The sequence below is a fragment of the Pecten maximus genome, chromosome 19 (genome assembly GCF_902652985.1).
Source record: "Pecten maximus chromosome 19, xPecMax1.1, whole genome shotgun sequence".
Lineage (NCBI taxonomy): Eukaryota > Metazoa > Mollusca > Bivalvia > Pectinida > Pectinidae > Pecten > Pecten maximus.
The window spans coordinates 27,522,988-27,536,670 of record NC_047033.1 but is presented as its reverse complement, the minus strand read 5'-3'; the positions used below and the strand labels follow the sequence as shown (position 1 = coordinate 27,536,670).

Below are 13,683 nucleotides of genomic sequence, written 5' to 3'. Positions count from 1 at the left end.
AGAAAGGGTTACCGTCACCCAGAGACAATAAGCTACTGATTATTATATAATATGGAATCCGGAAAGGTTTACAGTCACCCTGGGTCAATAAGCTACAATTATGGTGGATACAGAAAGGTTTACCATCACTTTGGGTCAATAAGCTAAAATTATAATGGAATACAGAAAGGGTCAAAGTCACCTTGGGACAATAAGCTACCGAGTATTATATAGAGTACTAGTGGGATCTAGAAAGGGTTACATATTCGGCGAAGATTATTGGCCCATAGGACAATAAGCTCAGGGCTTTTTCTCACTGGTTTGGGAAGGGACCTTTTTGTCTCATTTGGGGAAGACAATTGGTGAATTGGGAAAGACTTTTTCAGGATTAAACTGCAAATTTTGGGAATATGGCTAAAATATGAAATAATTCTGATAGGGAATGGGGCCCATTAACGGCCCCAGAAATCCCTCAGAAAAAGCCCTGAAGCTGGTGTTCATGACACAACAGAAATGAATGTCACATGGAATATAACTCTGGCAACACAATGTCTTATTGATATGCAAAAGTAATCAGTATTCATGAATATTCATAGGGTAATTAACACATAACCTCTGACCTTACTATGGTGATGTTATATACTGTGTGTACATTTACACATCTCTTTCAGTTGATGTGTGTATAAGCTTAGCTGATTCTGACAATCAGTTTTCAATAATTCCTCATAAAAATAATCACCTTAGAAATAATTTGTTTCTAGAACACATTTATATTAATCTCAAGGATTTTATTCATTGAACTGACAGATATTTGGAGTGTTAGTTTTACATACCTACATATTTATTAGCATCAAGTGCATTCATGACTTAATATTGCGCAATGTTCACATGCTTGCATCATGAAGAAAAATGCTTTTTACTTTTAAAATAATATAAAATTTACAAAGCCATTCACTGTTTCTTTGTCATTGCAGTCTTAAATTTCTTCCTTTAATTTCCAAATTTATGACTCGTGCCCTGACCAGGCCTCGAACTCATGATCTAGCTATGTTTGCTTTGATTGGTCAAAAACGAAAAAACGTTATATTTTCACTGCAGCAATTAGCAGTGAAAATATAACGTTATAATATAGATTTTATTAGTTTGATAAATTTCTATATTTTACTGGCAAAAATGCAATAAAAAGTGATATTTTTCACTAAAACTGTTTAATGATATTATAACTTACTGTATTGAAAATTTAACAGAAAAGGGACTTCATCATCATCATCATTCATTTTTCAGAAGGGTTGACCTGAAATGATTAGGTCAGTTTTAAATTAATTTTGTTATCAATCACATTATAAGTTCTATACCTGTCTACCACACATAGTGTGCCATGCAGTTACCAGTTTACCTGTGATAACGAGCTCTATATTTACCTGTCAACGGCATACCAAGCATGCCATGCAGTTACCAGTTTACCTGTGATAACGAGCTCTATATTTACCTGTCAACAGCATAACAAGCATGCCATGCAGTTACCAGTGTACCTGTGCTAACTAGCTCTATATTTACCTGTCAACGGCGTACCAAGCATGCCATTCAGTTACCAGTTTACCTGTGATAACAAGCTCTATATTTACAAAATGTACCTGCCCATAGCATACAAAACCTGCTCTATATTTACCTGTGATAATTATAAAGAGTTCTATATTTACCTGTGATAATTGTAAAACGTTCTATATTTACCTGTGATAATTAGAAAAAGTTCTATATTTACCTGTGATAATTATAATGAGTTCTGTATTTACCTGTGATAATTATAAAGAGTTCTATATTTACCTGTGATAATTATAAAGAGTTCTATATTTACCCGTGATAATTATAAAGAGTTTTATATTACCTCTGATAATCAAAGAATTTGTTCCTATTGTAACAGTGGAGACATTGAAGATGAATTTCATTTTATTATTAAATGTGAATTTCATTTAGACCTAAGAAAACGTTTTATTAAGAAATATTATTAGGTCATCTGACCCGAAGGGTCAGGATGACCTATAGCCATCATGCTTCGTCCGTCGTCGTCCGCCGTCCGCCGTCCGTAAACTTTTCACATTTCAATCTTCTTCTCAAGTTCCACCAGTGGGATTAAGCTGAAACTTGCCTGAAATGATCCTGAGATGGTCCTGACCAAGTGTTGTTATTTTTCGGGTCAGTCCGAAATCCAAGATGGCCGCCATAGCCGCCATTTTGAAAACACATTTTAAACTTCTTCTCAAGTTCCACCAGTGCTGTTGGGCTGAAACTTGCCAGAAATGATCCTGAGATGATCCCGACCAAGTGTTGTTATTTTTCGGGTCAGTCCAAAATCCAAGATGGCCGCCATAGCCGCCATCTTGAAAAACACATTTTAAACTTCTTCTCAAGTTCCACCAGTGCTATTGAGCTGAAACTTGCCTGAAATGATCCTGAGATGATCCCGACCAAGTGTTGTTATTTTTCGGGTCGGTCCGAAATCCAAGATGGCCGCCATAGCCGCCATCTTGAAAAACACATTTTAAACTTCTTCTCAAGTTCCACTTGTGCTATTGAGATGAAACTTGCCTGAAATGATCCTGATATGATCCCGACCAAGTGTTGTTATTTTTCGGGTCGGTCCAAAATCCAAGATGGCCACCATAGCCGCCATCTTGAGCAACACATTTTAAACTTCTTCTCAAGTTCCACCAGTGCTTTTGAGCTGAAACTTGCCTGAAATGATCCTGAGATGATCCCGACCAAGTGTTGTTATTTTTCGGGTCCGTCCGAAATCCAAGATGGCCGCCATAGCCGCCATCTTGAAAAACTTATTTTAAACTTCTCAACTTCCACCAGGGCTGTTGGGCTGAAACTTGCCAGAAATGATCCTGAGATGATCCCGACCAAGTGTTGTTATTTTTCGGGTCGGTCCGAAATCCAAGATGGCCGCCATAGGCGCCATCTTGAAAAACACATTTTAAACTTCTTCTCAAGTTCCACCAGTGCTGTTGGGCTGAAACTTGCCTGAAATGTTCCTGAGATGATCACGACCAAGTGTTGTTATTTTTTAGATTGGTCTGAAATGCAAGATGGCCGCCATATCCGCCATCTTAAAAAACACATTTTAAACTTCTTCTCCAGTTCCACTGGTGCCATTGAGCTTGAAATTGGCGAGGATGTTAAGGAAGGAGTGCCAACAAAGTGTTGCTATTTTTTCGGCCTTGTAAAAACTTTGGCATGGCAGCAATGGCGGCCATTTTGTAACATGATTGTGCAATCATGGTTTTCCTGAACAACACCTATTTCAAACTTCTTCTCAAATTCCACTGGTGGGATTCAGCTCTAACTTACCAGAAATGATCCTTAGATGGTCCAGACCAAGTGTTATTATTGATTGGGTCGGTCAGATATCCAAGATGGCCACCATGGCCAACAGTGCCACTATATACTTGCTACAGAGAATGCATACTACAATAATATAAGGGTTTTAATTTAGAGTCAGATGACCGTTAAGGCCCCTGGGCCTCTTGTTATAATAAACCTAGTATGTACAAATTTATTCAACTTCTCGAAACAGTTAACAAAAAAGATCTTTCAAATTTAGCAAAATATATTAAATACAGTAATAAACAAAGAACAGATTTTTTATCAGTATCAAAAAAAATGTCCTTCTACACTCTACCTGTTGTACAATGTATGTGTTAGTCCGGTTGTGTGTGTGTGTGTGTATGCGAGTGTGTGGTTTTGTATTGCATCATTTCTGTACATGTTTATATTTGTTGAACCGATGAGCCGTAAGGCTCAAGGAAATAAAGAACTTGCACTTGATAATTATAACGAGTTCTATGTTTACCTACAGTTATGACAAGTTCTATGCTTACCTGTGATAACGAGTTCCTTTATTTACCTGTCCACAGCGTACAAAACCTGCTCCAGTAACCAGTTTACCTGTTACAATAAGAAGTGTGTTGACCAGGAATTGGTGTGTAACAGCAATAATGATTGCGGTGACTACTCGGATGAGAGCGGATGTGGTCAGTATGCGATTGACTCGGATAATTGTTGTTAACTATATTTTTGATGCAATATTTCCTTGCAAAGAGCAATATATACACTTGAACACAACCGTTGGCAATGATTGACATGAATATATACATTCAAAAGACAAATATTTCATGATATTGAGTTCCGATTTGAAAATGGTGGCCGTTATTGGGGACATTTGAACATGGTCCCCTGGGCGAACCCCCATGACAATGGAAGACACCAGGAGTGAAAAAATATGTATGTCTCCTCAAAGACATAAATTATTTTTATACAAAATTGAAGCCAAACCTGCTTTAACGACCCAGTTTTTATCAACTTCCTGTCTTCAGTGACCCGTTTTTATCCTCCCGATGCATTTCACTATATTTTTGACCTGTTTGAAGCGATCCCCTATCTAACGTGACTAAGACTCACCACCTTGTTTTTATACCCCCTACAAAGCCAAAAACCTCTATTTAGTGACTTTGTTTAATACAGAATCCGGAAGAAGAATAAAAATTGTCAAAAAATTTCGGTAAATTCCATTGTTATTTTTATTTCTGACTATAAACTGTAATCTGTGTTAAGTGACCACCTATCTTATGTGTCCTTTTTGACTGGTTCACTTTGAAAGTCGCATAAGACAGGTTTTACTGTAAAACAATAACAAAACTTTTTCGAAATTTATACAAATATAATTAATGTACCTACAGGGGGAAACTGGGTTATCTTATGCAAGTGAAACGATAATGTATTGTCCAGCGGGCTATATAGATGCTTTCCTTCAACAATTCACAAATTATAAAATTTGTTATTACCAGAGTCTTACACCTGTAACACTAAAGAGTGGAAGTGTCCGTCATCTGGACACTGTCTTCCTGTCTCCAAAGTCTGTGATAAAACAGAAGACTGTCCTGATGGTGACGACGAGGCCAAGACCTGTAGTAAGTATCAAGTTCAAGGTCACAGCTAGGTCATGGTCAAGTTAAGGAGAATCAACTTAGGGCTTGTGCTTCTTCTGTTTGGGATGGGGCAATTTTGCCTTATATTGAAAAGAAAATTGGAGATTTTGAAAGGAAATTTTTAAGAGTAAATTGCAAATATTGTTAATTAATAATTTTCGCTAAAATAATTTCAACTGAAAATGGGGCACCTGATATTATTGGCCAAAAACGCCCTAAGGAAAAGCTCTTATATTCCAAGTCAAAATACATGTACATGTAAGTTCAAAAGTTAAGGATCCATTAAGGATAATTAAGGTCATGGGTCAACTGCAACTTTTAAATAAGAATTCTAAATCCAGTAAATTGTGAGTAAGCATTATGACTTTAATCTGTTGTACAGGTTTTTTCCAATGTGCTAGTCTGTCATGTCAACATGATTGCCATGCTACACCACAAGGGGGCGCTTGTTTTTGTAACGCAGGATATCGCCTGGACCCGACAGACAATCGGACATGTGAAGGTAAGGTCATTAAATCAGGGATTGTTTATACACTCAGTCACATGTTTAAGTTATGATAACATTCACGGAACTGTCAATCTCTCACTTTGAAAGATTTTATTGTCCCTTAGATGATTTGACGCTGCCTTGAAAACAATTAGATTAACTTGGTTTCTAGTAATCAAATTGTAAACTGGTTTTAATTTTCTTTTGGTTATATAAATGAAAATTTGAAAGTAAATATTTATTAACATATACTTGTGTCTAATCCCATCTGTGTTTTGACAAATAAAATACATTTAAATCAATTAATCCCCCGCAGGGAACTGAAGGGACTGTATACATAGTTTTGCATTGTTTCTGTTTATCTATCTATCTGTCCATGTATCCATCTATAAATTGATCCATCAGTCCATCTGTCCATATATATTCATCTATCAATTTATCCATTTATCCATCTGTCCATCTGTCCATCTATCCATCTATCAATTTGCAAATCTATCCATCTATCTATTGATCCATCTATCCATCTGTCCATCTGCCCATCTGTCCATATATATCCATCTATCAATTTATCCATCTATCCATCTGTCCATCTGCCCATCTGTCCATATATATCCATCTATCAATTTATCCATCTATCCATCTATCCATCTGTCCATCTGTCCATATATCCATCTATCAATTTGCAAATCTATCCATCTATCTATTGATCCATCTATCCATCTGTCCATCTGCCCATCTGTCCATATATATCCATCTATCAATTTATCCATCTATCCATCTATCCATCTGTCCATATATCCATCTATCAATTTGCAAATCTATCCATCTATCTATTTATCCATCTATCCATCTGTCCATCTGCCCATCTATCCATCTATCAATTTGCAAATCTATCCATCTATCTATTTATCCATCTATCCATTTACCAATTTGCCCATCTATTTATCTATCGATCTATTTATCCATCTGTCCATATACACTGTATATCCATCTATCAATTTATCCATCTATCCATCTGTCCATCTGTCCATATATCCATCTATCAATTTGCAAATCTATCCATCTATCTATTTATCCATCTGTCCATCTGTCCATCTATCCATATATCAATCTTCCAATCTATCCATCTGTCCATCCATCCATTTATCAATTTGCCCATCTATTTATCTATCTATTTATCCATCTGTCCATCTGCCCATCTATCCATCTTTCCATCTATCTATTTATCCATCTACCCATCTATCCATCTGTCCATCTATCCATCTATCTCCTTCACTACTTGTCACTAGAACTGCATACTCAGGGCATAATCTAACCTACATTGTAGGTGAAATGTAGGTGAGGTAGTGTTTTATTTACCAAAAGTAAGTCCCTCAGACCTAAAAGTAGGTCAGTGATCCCTCTTGACCTACATTTAGACCTTTGACCTACATTTAGACCTTTTACCTACAACAAATAAATTGTTTGTCCAGGCTCTATCTACTACACTATGTGTCACTGGAACTTCATACTTGGGGCATAGTTTTATCAAGGTGTATGTCATGTACTGAAAGTAGGTCTCTTTGACCTACATTTTGATCTTTGACCTACATCTAAGCAAAAGTTTATACGCAGACACTATCCCCTGCCCTACTGGAACTTCTTACTTGAAACATGGTTTCCTTGCATTGGACTTCTGATACTGCCTGCTAAAAGGTGTGATAGTCCGTGATTTTATTTATATTCAGTTTGATACTACCAAATGTGATTATTGAATTATTGTGATACGAGGGATCTGTCAAACATTCACTGTTCAGAATTTCACATCTGATGAGAGCTGTAATTGGCTGTATTGTCTTGTTTTATTAAAATTCAAGATAACGGAAAAAATTAAAAAGCTCATTCTTAAAGAACATATTATACTTGGCTGTCACATTGCGACAAAAACTGCGAGCTAAAGTGTGACGAAATGATTTGTCAGATATGATGTAAAAATATAAAGACGTGTTACAGATTTGATTTATTTATGTTGCAGATTTTAATGAATGTGAACATTGGGGATTTTGTGACCAGAAATGTGTTAATTCCCCTGGGTCATATCAGTGCAGTTGTTTCCATGGTTACACACTCCATAACAACCGAGCATGCGTCACCACAGAAACCGGTAAGTGGCATTTATATTTCAAAATTTTTGGCCAGCTAGATTTCCAACTGTGAATCTGATGTTATATTTCACAGTATAATATTTTTGGCCTGCTAGATATCCACCTGTGAATCTTATGTCATCTTTTTCCCCTGCTGGTGGTTTTGACTTGGGATATTGAAATACAGGAAGGAAGGGAGATAATATCCAAATGAGACAGGAACTTGGATTCATGATTAAATTGATATGTAACACTGAATTTGATTGGGCAAATTGGAAATAATTTGTTAGACAGTTTAACTATGATATACAGAGAAACACTTCATAAGGGAATATCCGTATGATTTTCTCATTGGAATCAGCGCATTGATCTTAGTTTATACATTAACTGCATATATTGTATATTTAAAGAGGTCAAGGTCATCTGCATGAATTTAGAAGTAAATTAGTTGATTCCACATCAAGGTTGGGATATATTGACCTCAAGGTCGGTACAAACAAGAAAAGTCATATGATATAAATGGGAAATATTTGAATGAAGACAACCTGGTAAAATATATAGCAAAAAATATGTTTCTATGTTATGTAGATATATGTATAAATTTCATACTTTTTTATGTCAGTTGCTGTCTTTGTTTCAATATAATTTGATATGACCAGCTTACTCCCGACCGGTGTTTGTTGGCCTCGAGGATCGTATCATACGGATGAGTACCAAGGGAGAGAATCAGTCAACTGTTGTGTTTGGAGAAATAGAAGATTTAGAGCTTGATGTCCGACGAAATCTCATATTTTGGATCGACAGCAAAGCGAACAAGGTTGATATTAACTGATCACATGACAATGATATATTGTTATCCCTGTTTATAATATACCACAAGTACCAGTTTCTCAGGAATATTATGTCAGGGAAAGTGGAATGGAAAATGGAAAAACCAAGAAATAATGTACAATATGTATAGAGCTAATTTGAACGATCTGTAATTATATAAATATATATACATTACATAACCAAATGCCTGAGTCAGCTGGTGTAGAGGATTACCATCTTGCACCAGAAATAAATCATTGAATCTAGATAAAAGTTTTTGACCAAATACTTCTGCCCCAAAGCTAGTCTTCTTGCAGCATTTCCATGCCAAATTAATAATTGAATATACAAAAATAAATAAAGAGATGAATTCACTGCATAACATATGTAATAGAAACAATGCTATATAATCCCATTACAGGTGTACCAAGCTAGCTTGCAGCGGCCTCAGGAGAACAAGACACTTCCGTTTAATGAGTTGTACCGTCCGTACAGTCTCGCCTACGACTGGATCACGTACAATCTTTACCTTGTTGATCAGCGAGCCCGAGTCATCGACGTCTTCTCCACAAAAACTGGCTATCAGACCAACGTGGTGGGCAATAACCTTCAAGACCCTCGGGCTGTAGCTCTGGATCCGACAGAGGGGTGGGTTTGAGATGGAAATGTGATAGTCATATTTGGTTTGATTTTAATCTGCAAATGTGAAAAAAAAATTATTCCTTTTGTCCGTTTGGAAAAAGAATTTATTTCATAATTTTATCACAATATGTCATTTGAATGTACCGTCATTTTAGAAAAAAACTTTTATTATGTTAGTTTCTAAAACCAACAAATGTGTTTCAGGAGAATGTTCATTAAAGATATTTAATGTAAAACGGCTAAAGAAGTATTTTCTTCGATTTGTGTAGAATAATGTTTTTCTCCGACTATGGCCGCTACCCACGACACCAGGCACGTATAGAGAGAGCATTCATGGACGGCAGCAGTAGGATGAAGCTGAAACTGACCAAGGTGGTGGCGCCCTCTAGCATTACTGTGGACATTGTCAATAAACGTATCTTCTGGACGGACTATCGCCTTGACTACATAGAATCCACAGATTACTATGGAAAACACAGGTGATGTTTTGTTACAATTAAAATCTATGCAGTTAATTTGATAATTAATCTTGAGTGGAGAGGAATACCAGTAAGATTAGAAAACAATATTGAACTCTTCGTAGTTATATAGTTCTTTCCTAGAAACTGAGAAAGTCCCTTCCTAGAAATGACAACCGTTCCTTCCTATGAACCTAGGTAGTTCCTTCCTAGAAACTAAGGTGGTGCTTTCCTAGAAACCAATGCAGTTCCCTCCTAGACACCAAGGCAGTCCCTTCCTAGAAACCAAGGTAGTTCCTTCCTAGACACCAAGGTAGTTCCCTCCTAGACACCAAGGTAGTTCCCTCCTAGACACCAAGGTAGTTCCCTCCTGGACACCAAGGTAGTTCCTTCCTAGACACCAAGGTAGTTCCCTCCTAGACACCAAGGTAGTTCCTTCCTAGAAATCAAGGTAGTTCCCTCATAGAAACCAAGACAGTTCCTTCCTAGAAACCAAGGTAGTTCCTTTCTAGAAACCAAGGCAGTTCCTTCCTAGAAACCAAGGTTGTTTTCTCCAAGAAACCAAGGTAGTTCCTTCCTAGACACCAAGGTAGTTCCCTCCTAGACACCAAGGTAGTTCCCTCCTAGACACCAAGGTAGTTCCTTCCTAGACACCAAGGTAGTTCCCTCCTAGACACCAAGGTAGTTCCTTCCTAGAAATCAAGGTAGTTCCCTCATAGAAACCAAGACAGTTCCTTCCTAGAAACCAAGGTAGTTCCTTTCTAGAAACCAAGGCAGTTCCTTCCTAGAAACCAAGGTTGTTTTCTCCAAGAAACCAAGGTAGTTCCTTTCTAGAAACCAAGGTAGTTCCTTCCTAGAAATCAAGGTAGTTCCCTCATAGAAACCAAGACAGTTCCTTCCTAGAAACCAAGGTAGTTCCTTTTTAGAAACCAAGGTAGTTTTCTCCAAGAAACCAATGTAGTTCCTTCCTAGAAACCAAGGTAGTTCCCTTCTAGAAACCAAGATATTTCCTTTATAGAAACCAAGGTAGTTCCCTTCTAGAACCCAAGGCAGTCCCTTCCTAGAAACCAAGGTAGTTCCTTCCTAGAAACCAAAGTAGTTCCTTCCTAGAAACTAAAGTAGTTCCTTCCTAGAAATCAAAGCAGTTCCTTCCTAGAAACCAAGGCAGTTCTGTCCTAAAAACCAAGGCAGCTGTGTCCTAGAAACCAAGGCAGTTCCTTCCTAGATGCCAAGGTAATTCCTTCCTTGAAACATTTCCCCTGGAAACCAATACTACATGTACTTACTTAGGTAAGAAAAATCATTTGGTAGTTCCTGCTATGAAACCAAGGTATTTTCCTGGGGAGGCAGGGTTTAAGGGTTGCCAGTTGTATTTCCTTCTGACATAAACAGTTCTTCTGTCCCTGCCCCCAGGAAGACAGGGTCTGGGTGTTCCCAGTTGTCAGAGACAATTCTTCTTAAAAGATACACTAAAAGGTCAAAATATGTCAAATTGGTGTCAGATATGTCAAGTAATTCAATTGTAGTCTGAAGTGAAACAATTTTTTCTGTACATTATAGTACTATTAACTTTGTAGATTCAACATCCTGTCTGGCGGCCTACATATTCCTGCACCTCTGACAGTCACACTGTTGGAGGACCAGTTGTTCTGGGCCGATGCCACAAGAACCGGCGTTCTTGGTGTCAGCAAGTTTGGAACGGATACTCCAAAGCAGATCTATGTCAACAAACTTCTTAAGATGAAAACAGTGAAAGTACTACAAAGATACCCAGATGTCATTATCAATAAGCGGGGTAAGCTTCAGTTTGACCCATATGTCATTATCAATAAGCGGGGTAAGCTTCTGTTTGACCCAGATGCCATTATCAATAAGCGGGGTAAGCTTCAGTTTGACCCAGATGCCATTGTCAATAAGCAGGGTAAGCTTCAGTTTGACCCAGATGTCATTATCAATAAGCGGGGGTAAGCTTCAGTTTGACAAGTATAATAAGTATGTCAGCATATTTTTTCAAACATTTTTATGGCATATAGTATTGCCCATGACTGATCCTGTCACGTCGTCCCATCCTGTCACGTCGTCCCATCCTGTCACGTCGTCCCATCCTGTCTGTGATCCTCACTAAATTGTGTTTTGGGGTGTCATTAGTGGCAGCGAGGGCATTTATGTCTTATAGACATTTTCAAGTTTCTTAGTTTCGTTGAAACATTTCTGTCAATATATTGTCTCCCCACCAAGGTCTACATGAAATTACTTAAGAAATTATTAAGCTCTTAATAGAATGATTTGCTTATTGGTGAAACAATATAAATTTAACCAGACTTTTCTACGTAGATTTGATTTTAACCTGAATCTAAATCCTATCCGTCTGAGAGGAGGCGATGAATGTTTATTTACTCTTGTTTAGAGTTATCTTTCCTGAACTGTTTCAGCCAGTCCGTGTCATGTCGCCAAGTGTCAGCATTTCTGTGTGTTAAGTCACGTCAACGACAACAATGGACTTGGATACAGGTGTTTGTGTGATGTTGGATTTCACCTAGCTAAAAATCAGATCAATTGTACAGGTAAGTCATTTGTACAGGTAAATGTTTTTGGCAGGTGTAATGACCAGGTAAGCCATCTGTACAGGTGTGTCAAATAGATGTGTCATATGACAAGGTAATTTATCTTTATAGGTGTGTCAAATGACCACGTAAATCACCTGTACAGGTGTGTCAAATCTACAGGGTATTCATCTGTACAGGTGTGTGAAATCTTCAGGTAAGTCATCTGTACAGGTGTGTCAAATCTTCAGGTAAATCATCTGTACAGGTGTGTCAAATCTTCAGGTAAATCATCTGTACAGGTGTGTCAAATCTTCAGGTAAGTCATCTGCACAGGTGTGTCAAATCTACAGGTAAGTCATCTGTACAGGTGTGTCAAATCTACAGGTAAATCATCTGTACAGGTTTGTCAAATCTGCAGGTAAATCATTTTGTAGTAAGATCAATAATTGAAAGCCACACTTGGGTTGAAGTGTAACAGGTGTTGAGTAGTTCACAAGCCAGATGAGTTACACAGGTCCCATCAACCTCTTTCTTTCAGGTCACTTCATGTTTGTTTTGTCTTGCCTATTCCTATGATTACTGTTGCCTTGTATTAATTCTAGCTTCTTAGGGCGAATTTGTTCTCCTAAAACCAGTTTTAGTTTCGAACCGGTTCTGTAAACTTTCCATTTGTTGAGTAAACCAGTTTCAAACCACATTTAAACTGAAACCGGTTCATTCATTTGTTTCTGATAAACCTAAACTAGTTTATTAAACCATTCAAACCACCACCGGTTGTGGTTTGGAAGGTTTCGTTTCTGAAAACAAGATGGCGAATGTTGTCAACACACATGCAGAATGTGCTCTTGAAGTGCGCTACGTGCTCCAAACTTGCCAGCTATGGCTTGTAGTGTCATTTGACTGGACAAATAAAATATAAATTATAAATATAATAATTGTTTTCCTATTGGTATGACAGTTTTCCCTTGTGTTTGAAAGAAAGTCTGCTAGAACTGCATGCGTTTCCCTGTCATTGCATTGAATTGTGGAAGTATGTCTTCAACATAATTTGGGATTCGGGGGATTTTTGTGCGTTCAGGAGGTATTAACGTTTCAAATACTGCTCTGAAGCTTTTTCTCCCAAAGACACCATATTGAAAACTAGAATTTCGCATTTGTTTCTCAAGAGCAAACTAGTTTTAGTTTACAAACCGTTTTGAAAACCAGGTTTAAACCATAAACCCAAACCTAAACCAGTTTATTTGCAACAAATTTGCCCTAAGTTTGTGAATTTTCTGTTAACATGTAAATTTGTATGTGTAAGTAATTAATTTTTCTGTTAACATGTAAATTTGTATGTGTAAGTAAGTAATTTTTCTGTTAACATGTAAATTTGTATGTGTAAGTAAGTAATTTTTCTGTTAACATGTAAATTTGTATGTGTAAGTAATTAAGTTTTCTGTTAACATGTAAATTTGTATGTGTAAGTAATCAATTTTTCTGTTAACATGTAAATTTGTATGTGTAAGTAATTAATTTTTCTGTTAACATGTAAATTTGTATGTGTAAGTAATCAATTTTTCTGTTAACATGTAAATTTGTATGTGTAAGTAATTAATTTTTCTGTTTACATGTAAATTTGTATGTGTAAGTAATTAATTTTATTGAAAT

The 13,683-nt window shown here is 37.0% G+C and overlaps 1 protein-coding gene across 1 annotated transcript in view; it reads left to right on the top strand.

Annotated features, from left to right (window-relative positions):
- LOC117317340 (low-density lipoprotein receptor-related protein 2-like) overlaps window positions 1-13,683 on the top strand; it is a 132,073-nt gene that overhangs the window by 38,234 nt on the left and 80,156 nt on the right. The window contains 9 exon segments of the mRNA XM_033872140.1: window positions 3,897-4,013; window positions 4,827-4,949; window positions 5,350-5,469; window positions 7,469-7,597; window positions 8,237-8,394; window positions 8,809-9,035; window positions 9,299-9,508; window positions 11,065-11,282; window positions 11,920-12,051. Of these exon segments, the coding sequence (XP_033728031.1) occupies window positions 3,897-4,013; window positions 4,827-4,949; window positions 5,350-5,469; window positions 7,469-7,597; window positions 8,237-8,394; window positions 8,809-9,035; window positions 9,299-9,508; window positions 11,065-11,282; window positions 11,920-12,051 (1,434 nt within the window).